General features: G+C 30.9%; 2 protein-coding genes and 1 long non-coding RNA gene across 4 annotated transcripts; 2 read left to right on the top strand and 1 right to left on the bottom strand.

The window, feature by feature from the left end:
• Nucleotides 1–669: 669 nt before the first annotated feature.
• Nucleotides 670–4,620, bottom strand: LOC130899573 (glucosidase 2 subunit beta-like). Its single transcript, XM_057809603.1, has 4 exons — nucleotides 4,032–4,620; nucleotides 3,556–3,864; nucleotides 2,054–2,257; nucleotides 670–1,604 (listed from the first exon to the last, which is right to left on the bottom strand). The coding sequence occupies exons 1-4, from the start codon at nucleotides 4,510–4,512 to the stop codon at nucleotides 1,021–1,023; spliced, it is 1,578 nt and encodes a 525-aa protein (XP_057665586.1). The 5' UTR covers nucleotides 4,513–4,620; the 3' UTR covers nucleotides 670–1,020.
• Nucleotides 4,621–4,804: 184 nt separating this feature from the next.
• On the top strand, nucleotides 4,805–16,725 carry LOC130899567 (ADAM 17-like protease). Of its 2 annotated transcripts, none has more exons than XM_057809594.1 (10): nucleotides 4,805–5,006; nucleotides 5,061–5,300; nucleotides 5,360–5,796; nucleotides 7,485–7,679; nucleotides 9,645–9,792; nucleotides 13,284–13,519; nucleotides 13,603–13,805; nucleotides 13,862–14,100; nucleotides 14,667–14,782; nucleotides 14,840–16,725. In XM_057809594.1, the coding sequence occupies exons 1-10, from the start codon at nucleotides 4,940–4,942 to the stop codon at nucleotides 15,158–15,160; spliced, it is 2,202 nt and encodes a 733-aa protein (XP_057665577.1). In that variant the 5' UTR covers nucleotides 4,805–4,939; the 3' UTR covers nucleotides 15,161–16,725. The 2 variants fall into 2 exon arrangements, with proteins under 2 accessions (XP_057665577.1, XP_057665578.1); XM_057809595.1 differs by lacking the exon at nucleotides 9,645–9,792 and adding an exon at nucleotides 10,672–10,810 and having other exon boundaries at nucleotides 4,824–5,006.
• On the top strand, nucleotides 10,859–11,634 carry LOC130899572 (uncharacterized). The gene is made up of 2 exons (XR_009060044.1): nucleotides 10,859–11,319; nucleotides 11,372–11,634. It is a non-coding gene; the product is annotated as an uncharacterized LOC130899572 (long non-coding RNA).
• Nucleotides 16,726–16,798: the final 73 nt, after the last annotated feature.

Here is a 16,798-nt window from a genome sequence, read left to right as displayed (position 1 = left end):
TTTACTACCTGCAAACTGACAATAAAATTTCAAGAGTGCTATTTATATATTTCTACTAGTTTTATCATATTCCAAAAATCTTGGATTTTATGGTTAGTTTGTCATTTGATTTACTGAGATCTTTCTTTGTTGTGAGCTCTATAACCATTATTAAAATAAATGATATAATGCAGTCAGGAATTGACGCAAATGTACTTCACTATGAGCCAGTGAATCGGATAAAACCACATGGGATTTTTTAATGTTTATTTGGTAACAATGAAAATTTATAATTCACACCTCACTTTAGGTTTGTTGGCCAGTTTGTCTTCCGTTGTCTCTTCCTTGCATCAATGGTTGGAGTATGAGATTAACGTATGATTTCAGCCTTTGATAATGCATTCATCTTCTCTATTGTACTTATCATGTGCTTTGAAACTTACCAGGAAGCATCAACAATTGCTCGCAGATTCTTAGATTGTGCCCTTTGCATATCGGCTATAATCGATTTGCTGGTACAGCCCCTCGGGGGCCTCTGATTACGCGTCTTGATAAGATGATGATTATTGACTCTATAATAAATAACAACATGATACCAATTTATGTTTATTGTCAACTATAAACTTCCTTTCGGTAGCGAACATGTTAAGAAGAATATAGGGATTGTGAATAAAATACAATCAGTCAATATATTTATAAATATATTTTATTAAATGGTAATTTACACTTTATAACAAAAATTCAACTAATATGCTGTTAACGTGCATTATTATATATAAAAGTCTTATAAACTTTGGACAAAAATTTTACATTTAGGTCTCAAATCTTTTGTACAATAATAAATTATAATTGGGTACCTTAATCTGTAGTACAAATTTAACATTTCAATGAAAAATGAGTGGTAGCTGAAATAAAATTATTACATACACCAAAAAAAACTATTTCACTTTACCATTACCTACATAATCACAATGAAATATCAGGAATGGTGAAATTCCAGTAACATATTTCAAATCTTTATACAGAATATTTAATTTTTTCTCACAACTCATCATGTAAATCTTCATTTTCTACAACAGGAGCCTCATGACAAGCTGCAGGTGTAACAAACTCAAAAAAGTATTCACACCTATTAGGTTCAGATACACTAAGAACTTTGTTGTCACTTCCACAGGTAACTCTAACTACTGTGGTCCTCTTAGGTCCGTTCCAACAACTTTGACCACTTTCAAAAGTCATTTGTTCATATTTATTATGTTCAGCACCCGACCAATGTCCCCAGAAACCTAATCTAACATTAGAGCCTCCTGACTTGGGCTGCTGAGTAGTTTTGTCAAACGGACAAAGTTTATAAATGTACTCGTGATCTTCATAATCAAAACATTGTCCTTCTAAAGCAGCAAACTCCTCATCTGTTCCAAAATCTTTTCCAAGGTATTCTTCAATCTTTTTAATTTCCCTGTCTATATCATTTACTAATTTCCTAGCTTCTTCATATTCATTTCTGGCAGCTGTTGCTCTTTCTACAAGCTGTTGAGTTTCATCATCATATTTGATGGTTGGTAGTGCCTCAGTTGCTTGATCTGGTTCTTGTGATTCTTGTTCTTCATCTTCATAATCATGATCTGAAATAATTAGTTCAAAAATGACAAGAAATTACTTATCCAAACAGAAAAACAATATTATTGAACATTAAGCACATGAGAAAATAAAGGCTACAAAGACTTATTTTTGATTTAATCAAATAACTTTCCCCTTCCCCATGGGGCCCTTCCCAGGAAGGGAAGGAGAGTATCGCAACTGGTTATTGTATCAGCAATGGCAATTACCACAGATTAATATCTCTGTGGGCATTACGCGCATAGTTATAATCATGCTTATTTTTTCTGATTTTCTCATTTTTTATTTTCTGGAGTTCAAACTTTTGTACCTAAAATGGGGATTTTTTATTATTGTTTTTGAAACACATATCTTCAAGTAAAAAAATAGTCTGCAATATCTGAAACCAGTGTCACTATGCTGCAGGAATTTTACCATAGATTGTGTATTGAAGAATAGGAAATATTTTTATTACCTTCACTTTCTTCTTCGAGTTCTTGATCATCTTGCATTTCATCTTCTTCTTCTAAATTTTCATTTTCATCTTTTTTCTCTGGAGTTTTTTCAGCACCTTCTCTGAAGATAACTGGCCTGAGAGTTTTCCAACATGTTTTGACAAATGTATCTAAATCTACAGATTCTTGAAAATTTAGGTAAAATTTTGCTTCTTCATCAGAGACTATAACAATAATCAAAATTAAGCTTGATTATAGACATAATAAAATTTCAATAGTTTTGAACATATTATTATTATGAACTTGTACCCAACATAGACCGTGAAGCCGGTGCTGTTTGATTATTCACAAAAGGTACAAAATTCTTGGAAATAAAGCGGAAACCTTTCATATTGTTTTTTATAGAGGCGATTTGTTTTCATAAAATCAATTTCTAGCCCTCCATTCCATGGGTGTAGTCTACCAATTCATGTCAAAACAAAAATCCACAAATTCTTACATAATTCTTAGTTAAACTCTCATACTTATAGTATCTTTAAGACTATAAAGATTCATGAAATGGTAAAATCCATTAGTAAAAATAATTGGCATTAACATACCCAAGTTTGTAAGATGTGTGCCAACGTTTGAGCGTTCAGTAAACCTACCCCTAATTTACATTAAAGGGCAAATGTACTCTTCATTATTTGCATTCAATGAAAACATATATTCCTAAAACAGGAAGAAATGTTCTTCTTGTTTCCTCTTTGCACTGAGATGATAATATTAATGTTGATAACAGAAGATAGCTTCAGCTAGTATTCAGCTGGTATTGCTGAAGAAGATGCTCCAGATCCCCTTCCAGGCAAAAAGAGAAATTGCAACAGATAATTTTTGCAAAATTTGTAAAAGTTAGTTGTGTATGGAGCATATTAGGGTTGGCTGTTAGGAATGCCTTGTAAAATTGAATGCCTAAGTTTCATCCTCTGCAATTTGTTTACAATTTTGTTTCCATATATGTTAATTTTTTTACCCTTATTTGAACAATCAAAATTGATTTGTATTTTTTTAATTTGTGTAAACTTTGGAATGAACAAAAAAAATATAATGAAATTATAAGTTTTTAGTCAATTAACAAGTTCTAAAACAAAGAAAGGTGATGAAAATTATCAATTCAAATTTGTTCCTCACAATCCCCAACCTTCTGAATATGTCGCAATCGTCCACGCAAGGGCTAGAAAAGTCTTTTTATTTTTTTGTTTACTTTCTAGAACCGAATTATCGAGAAATTATTGTATAAATAGAAGCTAGTATATCAGCAAGGAAATAATTGAAAGTCCTAGTGAACAGAGCAAAATAGTAAAAAGCAACTGATGAATTCAAATAAATTACATAAGTTAGTGAATAGTTAAGTATTAGTGGATAATTATTATAAATAGAGAACAGTTTATTGCTTAGTTTATGGTTTCTAGTGTGTTTGAATAAAATAAGTAAGTGAGAAAAATTGTGTATAAATTCACCCCAATATAATTACAAATATTACCTTCACCATTACCATCTTGATCAAATGATGTGCTAACTTTTACTTCAGAAATTTCTAGCCATCCATCTTGATTTGAATCAAACTTATTGAAAGTTTCTACGGCTTCGGCTCTCTGAGGGGCAGATTCCTCTTCTTCTTTCATAATTTTAGCTTCATCTTCAAGTTTCCTATAATACTCCAAAGCTTTATTTTCCAAACTTTCAATTTCTTTTTTTAAAGCTTCCTTTTCTAATTTTAATTTTTCCGCCTCGTCTCTGTTCTTTTTAAGATCTGCGAGTTTCATTTTTTTTTCTTGTTTCAATTGAACACCTTCAAAAAATAAAAACTGAAACCATATTCTTTATATTTAGTATTGGTAACACCAATTTTTTATGAATACCTATATATGTATTATACTTTAATAATACTTGACAATGTATTTATTTAAATCTTTAATTTTATACACAATAACTAATCTATTAACATATTATGATTACCTTTTTGTCCCATTTCGGCCCTTATCTGTTTTCCTGCTTTGATTAAGTCAGCATTTTTTTGAGCAGCTTCCCTTGCACTTCTTCCTAATTCGATACAATTATTCTGGCACGAAGTTTCGGTCGCATATTCATCACTACCATCACAGCAATCACAAATTCCATCATTAACCCTATTTGAAGGTATATTTAAGGGCCTATGACCAGCATTTGTACAGTGGAATAATCCGTTCGGACAAGCAGATGTCCCCGGTTCATCGCTAGCATCTAAACAGTCGCAATAATCGTCATTTATTCTTATAAACGGAATAGTTTTACTTCCATCAAAGCAAATAAAGTCTGTATCTGGCGGATATAAAGAGGCACGAGAAAGTGACACTCCCCTTGGTCTAGGAACTTCCGATGAAAATATCTCCCTTACGAAAAATGTTAACAAAAGTAAAAAATGAACACTTGCGGTTTTTACACAAAAATTACCATTCATTTTTTAAAACGGTAATTCTTTTCGCCGACACCAATCACGCATGCCGTAAAATGTCAAATTCAAGTGAGGACACGTCAGGCGGTTTCAATCTTCTTTTGGACCACAAACTGACTATTCCCAAATATATACAAAAGTTATAAATATAATTAAAAAAACAATACTTTAATCAATTTTAAATGCTATTTTCTAAATATAATGCATTTTTACGTAATTAAAGAGCCGTATTATTTTTGAAAGTGTAGTTTAAGACATTGACTGCATTATAAATGTACTGCATGTAGTTAGATTTATCCTAAAAGAAACTAAAAAATAGAAGAAGAATCAATCGAATATTTTGTGATAGTATATAAACTTGATATTTTAAAAATGTTTCCAATTCTTAATTTTAAACATTAGAAATTTAAAACCAATTTTAGAATTCATTAAAATGAAACCTGGCTGTTATATCTGTATTAATTTTAGTTTGTTATCTGTAATTTTAAGCAATACAGAAGGTATACACTTTATTTTACGTAAGTATCTAATTTATATCAAATATTTTTTTTAAGGTTCATTAAATAAAAATTTGAAATATTTTGAAACAGTCCATGCCGATGAACTTAATCATAAAATAGTTAAAAGAGGATTAAATGAAGGTACACACCCTTTTAACCACATTAAAGAAGTTAATCTGAGAACCCATGGCAGGGACTTCAGACTAATTTTATCACCAAAAAGGGATATTTTACATTCTAATTTTAAGGCATATGCAGTAGATGGAGATGGAAAGGAAACTACTGTTCATATTAGTAAGCATGTAATTAATTGATTTTGTGATATTAAACTTCATCCAACATTATATTCATAGACCATGATGATTTTTATCATGGAAGGTTGTTTGGTGAAACAAATTCTCATGTTAATGTGCATATGGAAGATGGGGTATTGACTGGTAGTATCCATTTACCAGAGGAAACATACCATGTTGAGCCCTCTTGGAGACATTTACCTAATGCAGATAACCGTACAATGATTATTTACAAACAGTCTGACATCAAATTTAGTTGGGAACCTGAAAATTTACCTCCTGATGTATCAAGACCAAAAGTATGTGATTATATTAAAGAAGGTGCTGAACTGGAAGGAGATGATGAGGTAGATGAAATACATGAAAGACAAAAGAGACAAATTGATCAGTATGAATATACACCTACAAAAACTAGGTGTCCCTTACTGTTGGTGGCTGACTACAGGTTTTTTCAGGAAATGGGGGGCAGTAATACCAAGACTACAATTAATTATTTGGTAAGTAATTTATAAGAATCACCATACCACATTTGTCTTCAATATTTTATCAAAAAAGTGTTTACAACTATTAAAATATTTTTGGTTTTGTAGATTGAATAATATAATGTTCTTCTTATTTATTTAAACAGTTCATACACACAGAATTCATATATTCACTAAACTATCCACTAACACTCATGACTAAACACTTATCTAATTTTTGACACACTTATTCAAATTCAGTGTGGTGTAATTTTTATCCCAAAGTGTTCATATTCAGTATATAGATAAATCAGACTCTAAAATCTCTAGAATACCATTAACATATAAAAAGGCCTTCTTAGAAATCGTTCCCCATAAAAACAGTCACAACATAATGTAATCAGCTTATCAAACTAATATAAAGCCACCAACTTTATGATCGGTACCAGTGAGCAATTTTGCAACAATAACATTATAAAATTACATAAACTTTGTACTGTTATAGTTTTAAGTTAGTTTTACAATTTTATTTATGTCAAATATGTCATTTAAATTTGAAATAATTACTGGGGTGATGAACTCTTGGAGGTATAGTTTAATATTGCAGTGGATTGCATAATAAGGGCATCCAATATCAATGGAAGTATTAATAAGTCAAGACAAATAATAGTATATGTTGATAATTTAACTAGCAAGATACTGAAAAGGTCTCGAAGGCATTTTAGAAAAAAATGTGAGGGAGTCAAGAAAGAGAGGGTTAAAAAACTCAGGATAAAATGTATGGAAATTAATAGAGAAAGAGGGGGTTCACAAACCAGAAATGGTAAAGATAAATAACCTCAGCTTTGAAATAGTCCACACCTTTAAGTATATATATATTAATTTTTTCAATTTCTTATTTCTTAGACCTTTGGATATATTAATGCATCTAAATGTTCGTGATTTTAGGTCTCTTCTGTTTTAAAATTAGTTTTTTTATAGTTTTTAAAAGAAAGATAAATTTTGACGTTTCGACTTTTCTTTAAATCTTTATGAAAATATGATATTGACACTGACAATTTACTTATTTATATTGATCTATAGATCACCTTCATCATGAATATTAAAATAAGGATAAAATCAACTTTGAACTTGGTTCCAATAAGAAAAAATTAATTTTTTCTTTGATTTCCACATCTCAAATATATAGCGGTAATCAATTAAATTTATTAGAATTTACAAAATAGAGCTATAAATTTGACTCAAATTATTTAGATGTTTTCTAACATTTATAGCTTTTTCGATCTTATGAAATATTTATGATACTTTAAGTGCTCTAGTCCTGCTCAGCTCTGGATACATTTTATGAAATAGTAATACTTGTTCATATCACATATTATTCATATTATCAATAAACTTATATTAGTTTCAGTTGAGGTTGATTATTTTTATTTTTTTTCTGTACCAGGATGGTTAGCTTGGGGGGAGGGCATTTCCTCCGTCGCCTATCTCTGGGTTCGCCCCTGAAATGGGGATATAGTAAACACTATAAAATCCAAATTCAGGACAGAAATGAATGGAGAACAATAGTCGATGCTGTAAAAACATGTATTAAACTGTAGTGATGGAATATTAGCTGACCTCACACAAATACAGAGCTAAAAGAACTCAATTTTAGTCGGCTACAATTCTAAATATAATATATAGCCTTGTATATAACCTCATATCTAGGTTTTTATTTTCAGATAAGTTTAATAGATCGTGTTCATAAGATCTATAATGACACCAGTTGGCAAGACAGACAAGAAGTAGATGGTTTCAAAGGTATGGGATTTGTTATCAAAAAAATAGTAGTTCACAGTGATCCCACAAGAATTAAATCTGGGGAAGCTCATTACAATATGGTTAGAGAAAAATGGGACGTTAGGAACTTGCTAGAGGTAAATTAAATACGATAGAAAAAGTTTTGAGTGGCTGTTACTGTAAAGAATTCAAAGATCAAAGTATTAGTGATATTATAACCTTACAAATTGTTTTGTATCCAAAAAGTACTCTAAAATACACAATTTTTGCTTGTATTATTTTTTAATTTTAAACTTGCGCAAAATAATGACTGAATGAGTTAAAAATTATCTATTCAATCCATTTTAAATATATATTTCTTATTTCTTAGACCTTTTGATACATTAATGCATATAAATGTTTTTAGTAAAGTTTTTAATAAAGATAAAGACTTAAAGAAAAGTTGAAACGTCAAATTTTATCTTTCTTTTAAAAACTATCAAAAAAAAACTAATTTTGAAACAGAAGAGACCTAAAATCAAGAACATTTAGATGCATATATATATATATATATATATATATATATATATATATATATAATATGTATAATGGATTGAATAGATCATATATATTTATAATAATAGACTGTTTATGTTACAAATATATGATAGCATGATTTTTTTTATTTTTTTTATGTGAATGTATTTCAGTTATTTCAATAATATAAGCCTAGCACGAATAAATACAATTATCTAATCATAGGTTATTTCAAATTATTTACGAATGCCTTATGAAACAGTTACTTTCTCTGTAACTTGACTGTTTTTACTTGTTTAACAGTTTTTTATAAATATTTTTGTATTATGCTTTGCATGCTTTTATGAAATACTGGTTTGAAAGCTGTTCTCCACATAATAACCAAATTGACGTTCCTACAGCCCTTAATGGTATACCAACATTCGGAAATATATTGACTAAATAGATTTTCAAAAGGTGACAATACTTCAGAATAGCAAATAGAAATGTTCATCGATAATCATGATAATGACAACCAAAAACCACCAAGAAGTTGGTACCAAACTTTGGAGGTACAAAAATTACAGTTGTTCTAAGTTGGTTCTGCTTTGTTCCAAAACGGCATAGAGCTGAGAATGAAACTGTTAAAAAAAATTGAAAAATAAAAACGATTATTATCCTGGCTCTAGTTTTGTTGTATACTGTTCCAATTTGTAATGTCAACAAAAAAATTTTGTTCATAAATTTTGCAAAAAATAACTCTTTCGAGCTGTCGCTGTCGCTCTGAGTTGTTCTCAATTGTTCTAGAATGTTGCTATCGGATAAAAATATTTTTTAGAAATTTTAAGCAAATCGATTATATTTTTCTCTTTCCTCTTACCAAAAAGCTATATACTCCGCAACAGTTTGTAATTCTCTAATATGCCCAGATTCGTCTAACTTTTCATTATTGCTCGCACATTTGTATCTCGGCTCTCAACCATACCCTTAGGATGCTCGACTCAATATAGAATCGACCAGACACTTGGACAGCTTAGAGCATAGAAGAAAAGTCGCTGACCTGACTCTGTTCTACCCATAGTACCACGACATATGCTCATCCGAGCTTTCGAACATAGTCACACCTGTAGCAATGTTTTCAAGACTTACTTTACAGGCTCATGAACACCGGGTTCGCTAGCTGCCTTCTTGTGCTTGATTTATAGGTAAAAAAATATGCCGTCGCCACCTTACTTTTGATAAATAGCTATTATATGAGTTGTTCTAGCTTTTGGAACAAACTTAGAACAACTTGAACCAACCTCCAAAATTTTTTGTACTCCAAAGTGCGATGCCAATTTCTTGGGTGGTCAACCAAAACCTTCCTGAGAATATAAAGTGAATTTGTATGTTTTTTTATTTACTTATATATTTGCAACTATTCTATATAATGAAATAAATTTAAATTTCATTGTTGTGAGTCTGCTTTCACCCTTTTAAACTGCCTGTAATCATTCAATTAATTTTACAGGCAACTGCTCATAACTTATATAATTGATATATAAAATTTGTACACGATTCAACAGAAAAATGATTTTTATATTATAATTTTTTTTATTTTTTCCTAGGCTTTCTCCAGAAATCAAGATAATGTTAATTTCTGTTTGGCACATTTATTTACACATCAAACGTTTAGAAGTAGCAATTCTGTTGTGCTCGGTTTGGCATACATTGCATCTCCTAGACTGAATACCCGAGGAGGCGTTTGTAGCAAGGGTTATTATTTTTTATGTTTTATCTATTCTAAGCTTTGTAATATAAATTTGTATAAATGTACTTATTTGATAACTCAAATCAATTATATATATTTCTCTAATTTCTTAAATCTTAGACCTTTTATATGTTTGTTTTTAAATCGTCTTTGTTTTAGGTCTCTTCTCTTATAAAATTGGTTTCTTTCAATAATCTTTGAAAGAGATTAAAACTTTGACGTTTCAACTACTTTTTGTCTTTATCAAAATAAGATATGTATACTGAATATTTGCTTATTTATATTAATAAATAGATTACATACATCATGAATATCAAAATAAAATAAACTGAAAATAGAAATTCACTTTTTCATTATTTCATTGCGAACCATTACTAAAAATTTTCTTTTTCATGTATTAGTTTACGTTCCAATAATTTTTAAATCTAAATAAATAAATGTATTGATGACCTTTTAGTCTATTTTCTAAATAGTGAGGTGTCTGCCCTACGTAGACAGCGACACAAAAACAAAAAAATAAACTTCCATTTTGATATTTGTATTCATGATCTATTGATTAATATAAATAAGCAAATTGTCTGTGTCAATATCATATTTTGATCGTTCAAAAATTATTAATAGACAGAAGAGACCTAAAATCCAGACGATTTAAAAACATAAATCAATTATATATTGAAACCAAAGTTGTTCGTCAGTAATTTTGCTACATTATGACAAAAATATGTAGTTATTTAAATTGGTACAAATTATTATTAATTTTGCTTTAATGTAACTCTCCTCTGGTTGTGGTAGTATTTAAAAGTATGTGAGTTTGACTGAATATCCGTAAAATAGCAGCATATTATGTATATTTGTAGTGTCTAACTTATTTATTTGATGGTTAGGTATTCAGCAGAGAATACACTCATAAAGATTTCTGCTTAGCCCACCTCTTTACTGATCTCAAGTTCGAAGGTGGTATATTGGGCTTGGCTTATGTTGGGTCTCCTAGACGCAATTCCGTGGGTGGTATTTGCACCCCAGGTATTTATTGGTGCTTTCTAACAAATGTCTTACTAATATAATGGTTGATATTTTTTTGGGTTTGGGATTAAAATTGCACAGTTCATATATATTATCTACTTAAAATGCCCCACAAAAATTGAGGAAGTTCTTAAATTCTAAAATGGTGTTTTAACAAGTTTCAGTTTTTGGTCATCATGTTATCCTATTAGTTACACTCTTTTATGTATAGCAACAAAAATCTGAATTTTAAATCACAGTTAACTAGTTGTGAATACATTTAAAACAAATTGACTTCAATTTAGAAAATTATCAACTTTCAAATACAAAAACTAACAGATAAATAAAGAAACATATCACTGGCTCTACTAAAATATGACATAACTCTAAAATGGTACTTTTCAGTAGACTGCTTAAAATAAAATATTCTAAACCATTCCTAAGCCATAACAAAAAGTTTATGGGTTTTATTTCTTGGACATCCCGATATGGTTGACTTAAAAGTTAAAACAAAAAATGGCTACGTAGAGGTAATTTTTCTTTGGATGAAGAGACTTTTTTTTATTGTTTCAAACTTTTTAGGTTAAGTATTTGCCTAATAGCTCAACGGCTCTTATACAACCAATGGATTAGAATGTCATCTAGACATTAAAGGCGCATTATAAAAAGCGTTTACTGATGGATATTGTGTGCCAACCAGACGCAGATATCACATAATTTTTAAAGAAATTAGAAATTAAAGACGAGGTTATCAATGCAGCATTTGCAAGGCAACAAGTAAAACCGTCAACTCTAATTAAATCCTAGAAAAATATATGGTCAGGAAATCCAATGCTCAAACAAAATGATAACGAAAAAGAGAATGTTCAGAAATTTCAGAAGACCTTAGAAAATGGATTAAAGATGATAACTTGAACAGATGAAGAGAAAGTAAAAGAAATCACATCTAATGAAGTTTAAACATTAGAGAAGCTTCGAACTGCTAAACATTCTGTCAGCTGTGACGAAGCTATTTCTGCTGCAAATATTTTAATACCCTGGTGCAAAGAGTGGGAACTAGATTGCAATAACATTTTGGTTCTAAAATCTCGCTGTTTGCACATTTTCCAAACGTTTGAACATCATTTTTTGAAATCGTCCTATTTTTTCCAATGTTTCCTTATATTCAACAATATAATAAAACCACAGTACTTTAGGCTAGAAATTTAACTTTATTTTACTTTTTTTTCCAAAGTCATTCCTACGACACGAAACTGTTTTTTTTTTTCATCCAGCTGATTGGACCAATTGTTAATAATCATAATAATGATTATTATGTATTACCCCCTTTTCTGTCATCTTAATAGTGGAGTAGTCGTGATCGCACTCAATATCCCAGTACTATGAATTTGTTGAAAATGTGGACACTCTTATTACGGTCAAGACTTTTAAATAATTATGAAGACATAATTTAATTTCCTCCACGTGCCTCGTTTTCGTATATTCTATTTACTACTTCTTTAACCGGCGCTACGGTTTTTTGAGAACTAGGACCTCCTCAACAATCGACTGCCAATTTTTTCTGTCCTGACCATCGTACTTTCAACGACGAACCCTTAACTAGATGAGGTCCACATCAATGACCTTCATCTAGCAAAAGCACGGTCTTCCTCTCAGTCGCCGTCCTACAGGAACTGCGGGTAACGATCAGAAGGCATCCTCTTCACGTGTCCCAGCTAACTCAAACGCGCCCCCCGGATGAACGTCACCATATGGCTTGCTATACATCTGTCCCAGCTCAGCATTCTATTTACTACTACAAAGCTAAAAATAAGTTCCGATGGTATTGTTACATATTTGCAGTATGTTAATTTATAAGGTATTAAGTGAAATTATTGCTTTCTGCCATGTACGTCGTTTTGGAATATCATAAGTTGTTCCTTAGTAACAGCACTGAACTTTTTTATAACTATAGTTATGTGTCTAAGGTATTAAAAAATCTGATGCTTGATTTATGTCCTTGTGGATCTACTCATGTCTGGATAACCAATATTTAGATCGATATATACGTGTTGTGACCTTATTGCTTTTCGGAAATACTATTTAGGGGTAATAACGAAAAAGACATAAGGGCATAACTCAACCTATTCCTGTTTTCACTATATTACAGACAAAATTAGAGTGACTGAAACAGTTAATAATTTTTAATATAAATCCAATATTTATGAATTTCCTCAACTTTGGAAGACTTTATTTATGTATAATAAATTTATAATTTTGTATTATCTTTTGGTTGGAAAATTTTGTTAACGCAGTATTGGCATTTTGATTATGTTCATGATGCAAAAAAATGTTCTTTTTCTAATTTTGCCCCCTTATGTCTTCATATTTATTTTTTTTTTATATTTTTCTTTCTTTAATGTGGCACAGTATTTGTTTGCTTAAATATTATATGTTTGCATTCCTCGCATAAAACTTATAATACTCCAGTTTTTATTTTGAAATATTTTTATAGAATATTTTAAAAATGGATACACGTTATACTTGAATTCTGGTCTGAGCTCTAGTAGAAATCATTATGGGCAAAGAGTGATTACCAGAGAAGCAGATTTAGTGACAGCTCACGAGTTTGGACACAACTGGGGTTCAGAACATGATCCCGATATTCCAGAATGTTCTCCAAGTGCTAGTCAGGGTGGTTCCTATCTCATGTATACCTATAGTGTTAGCGGCTATGATGTCAATAATAAGGTAAATTAATTTTCAATTTACTAAATTCTTTTCTGTTTTTTTATTATTTGGAAGAACTAAAACGAGATCCGTATTTGTTTTAGAGATTTTCACCTTGCAGCTTGAGATCCATCAGAAAAGTGTTACAGGCAAAATCCGGAAGATGCTTTTCAGAACCGGAAGAAAGCTTTTGTGGTAATTTACGAGTCGAAGGTGACGAAGAATGCGATGCAGGTCTTCTTGGTACAGAAGATAATGATGTGTGTTGCGACAAAGATTGTAAATTGAGACCGAAAGCGATGTGCAGGTATTAAAAATATCTTATACCCTTGAAAAAAAATTCGATCCCAATTTGTATTTTAGTGATAAAAACTCGCCATGTTGTCAAAACTGTCAGTTCATGCGAAACGGAGCTAAATGTAGAGATGCACAGTATGCTACTTGCGAGCAAGAATCTTTATGTACTGGACAACAAGCGGAATGTCCTAAAAGTCCTCCAATGTCAGATGGTACGGACTGCCAGGAGAGAGGCAAGTGTAAAAATGGGAAATGTATACCTTTCTGTGAAACACAGGGTATGCAAAGCTGCATGTGCGATATAAGTAAGTAAATTATCATTATTAGGTTCTATGATAGCGGAATATCACTACTATTTCAACTCAAATAAGTTCATCATTTTTCCATTCTATGAGACTCCACTCGTGATAAGTTTATTTATTATAAATTATTTTATTCATGTAAATGGAATCACCTTAGGCGTTTGCTTTTATTATGGCATACAAAATTGTCCAAAAACGGACAGTGAAAAAAGGAACTGTTAGGTGAGGAAATGGGTGGATAGAAGAAATGAATTAGGAGCGAGTTCCACACTCGTAAATGAGCTGAAGTTAGAAGATGCACAACAATTTATAAATTTTATTATTCCATTAACACATTCCATAGAAACTCATGCTGCTCATAAAGATGAATCAACTCCATGACATCACAACACTTAAGTCTCTTAGACTTCTGAAATTCTTCCAACATAACTGGAGACCACCACTCCACATGTTTTTCTACCTTTGATAAAATTTCTATGACCATATTTCCAGTAGCTCATTATTTATATTAATCTATTTTTTTTAAATTTTTAATTATTTTAAAATTTTCTAATTGCATTTCTTTTTAGTTGAAAATGCATGTAAGAGATGCTGTAGATCAAATATCAATGAAACATGTTCACCTGTGGATTCTGCTGATATTTTAGCTGATGGTACACCTTGTATTCAAGGATTTTGTAATAACGTAAGCATTTTGATGCAGTGTAAGAAATAATTTAGTAAACTATATAATTTCGTACAGGGTCATTGTGAAAAGACAGTGCAAGATGTAGTTGAACGTTTCTGGGACATAATTGAAGATATCAACATAAACAAAGTTCTCCTCTTCCTTCGTGACAATATCGTTGGTACTGTAGTTTTAGTTACTGCGTTATTGTGGATCCCAGCTAGCTGCATCATTAGTTATTTCGATAGAAAGAGAAGAAGAGAAGAACTCGATAGATGGGAATGGAGACACAAAACGGATCTCATTCATCACAGTGACAATATTAAAAAAGTGATACATATACGGATGCCAAGACAAAGAAATATTCCAACAAATCGGCCCATAATATCAGAATAGAATTTTATGTAGGATATATGAGTGAGTGTTAACTCAATCAATGTCTAAACTAAAATGTTATAACTATATATACCTATATAGATATTAGATGTTCGTTTTATGAAATCTATAGTTTCCATTATTTGAAATTCGTATTTTATGGATTTTTTTTTGGTTTACATACGTTCTAAACTATTAGGACATTTTTAAGTAAAGAAGCAGATCAATTTTCAACTTTAAACAACAGATCTACGCTTTGAATTAATCTTTAGGTACTTTAAAATTATAGATATGACAATAACATTAAAAATTCCAATCTCCATTTGCTAGCATCTGTGTTTCTGATCAGATTTCACTTCCTACTGACTGCGCCAATTAACTTATGAGAACTTTGAAGTCCTTTGAAGAAGAATAATAGTCCTTTTATACGACGATACTACACTTGCTTGCCCCTCCGCTTATCTTCTTCTGTGTTGTCAAGAAGGTTTAAATAACTCATACTGTCGAAGTTTCCATTCACAAGACAAGAGGGAGTTGAATCGATGGTGATAGAAACACAGGAGCCCGTGATGGTGTCTTCTACCATTTTGTAGACAAAGGTTGCGATGCAAATGGTAGTTTTCTGTCGCTTGGTATATCTGGGGAATTGATCCAACTTGATCTTCTGATGGCACCCTCGGTTTTAGAGCTAGTAATGGTGTATCGTTTTTTTATATTTCCCTTTATTAACATTTACAAGTTTTCGAAACATTTAGCGCAGAGGTAGTGAACATGTTAATAAACCAAAATATCGATTTATGTTCTTTCAAATTGATTAGTAAAGAAGTTACATACAAGGGTTGTTAGTAAAGTGAATTCCTTTTTGATATTAAAAAGAACCAGTACACACATTTAATGCACGAAAATCTACCACTGTCGACAGTTTTCCAGTCTTAATGAAGTTTTTGTATAGCCTCTTCTTAAAATGTAGATGCCTGTATATTCAACTGTGACATAACAAGTTCTTTTGAGCTAATAGTCGCTGCTGCACCTCTGGTGATCAAGGAAACTACATTAAATGGAAATTTATATTAACTCGAAGTTGGGAGGAGTATGATTAAAAACGTTACAGCTGAAGTCATGTAGAAAACTTTCAGTTACAATGAAAGCCTCGAATAAAAACAAAACCACACTTTTTGTTAACCTTTCTCTCTTTATTTGTGCAGCAAAAAATTGATTAGTATAAAGCCTCTTCGGTCTCAAAGTGAACGAAGTGTGCCTGAGCTCAAATCAACTTTATGTCGTTCTGCTTCATGAGAAACTGCCGCGCGTGGTCTGAAATCCGCTCGTAGCGCTTCCGCGGGGAATAAGGGAAACAGAACTTACTTCACGAATGAACCTCGTAGTACAATAATATGTTGGTATTGGAACTACGGTAACTATGATTAAAGCTATTCAAATATGGACACTTTTTGGCTGAATATTGTATTTAATTAAGATTAAAATATTTTTATTGTTGAATTTAAGTTGTACTTAAGCATTTTAGGTATTTGTATATATATTTTTTGTTTTGTAACCTTAATTTGTAGATAAAATGTTTTGCTAGATCTCATGTATTTTTAAATCCTATTCATTCTTTATTTTAAAAAAAAATGAATAAAGTACAGTTATATTTTGTCA

This window comes from Diorhabda carinulata, chromosome 11 (genome assembly GCF_026250575.1).
Source record: "Diorhabda carinulata isolate Delta chromosome 11, icDioCari1.1, whole genome shotgun sequence".
Lineage (NCBI taxonomy): Eukaryota > Metazoa > Arthropoda > Insecta > Coleoptera > Chrysomelidae > Diorhabda > Diorhabda carinulata.
This window is presented reverse-complemented; position numbering and strand designations above follow the sequence as displayed.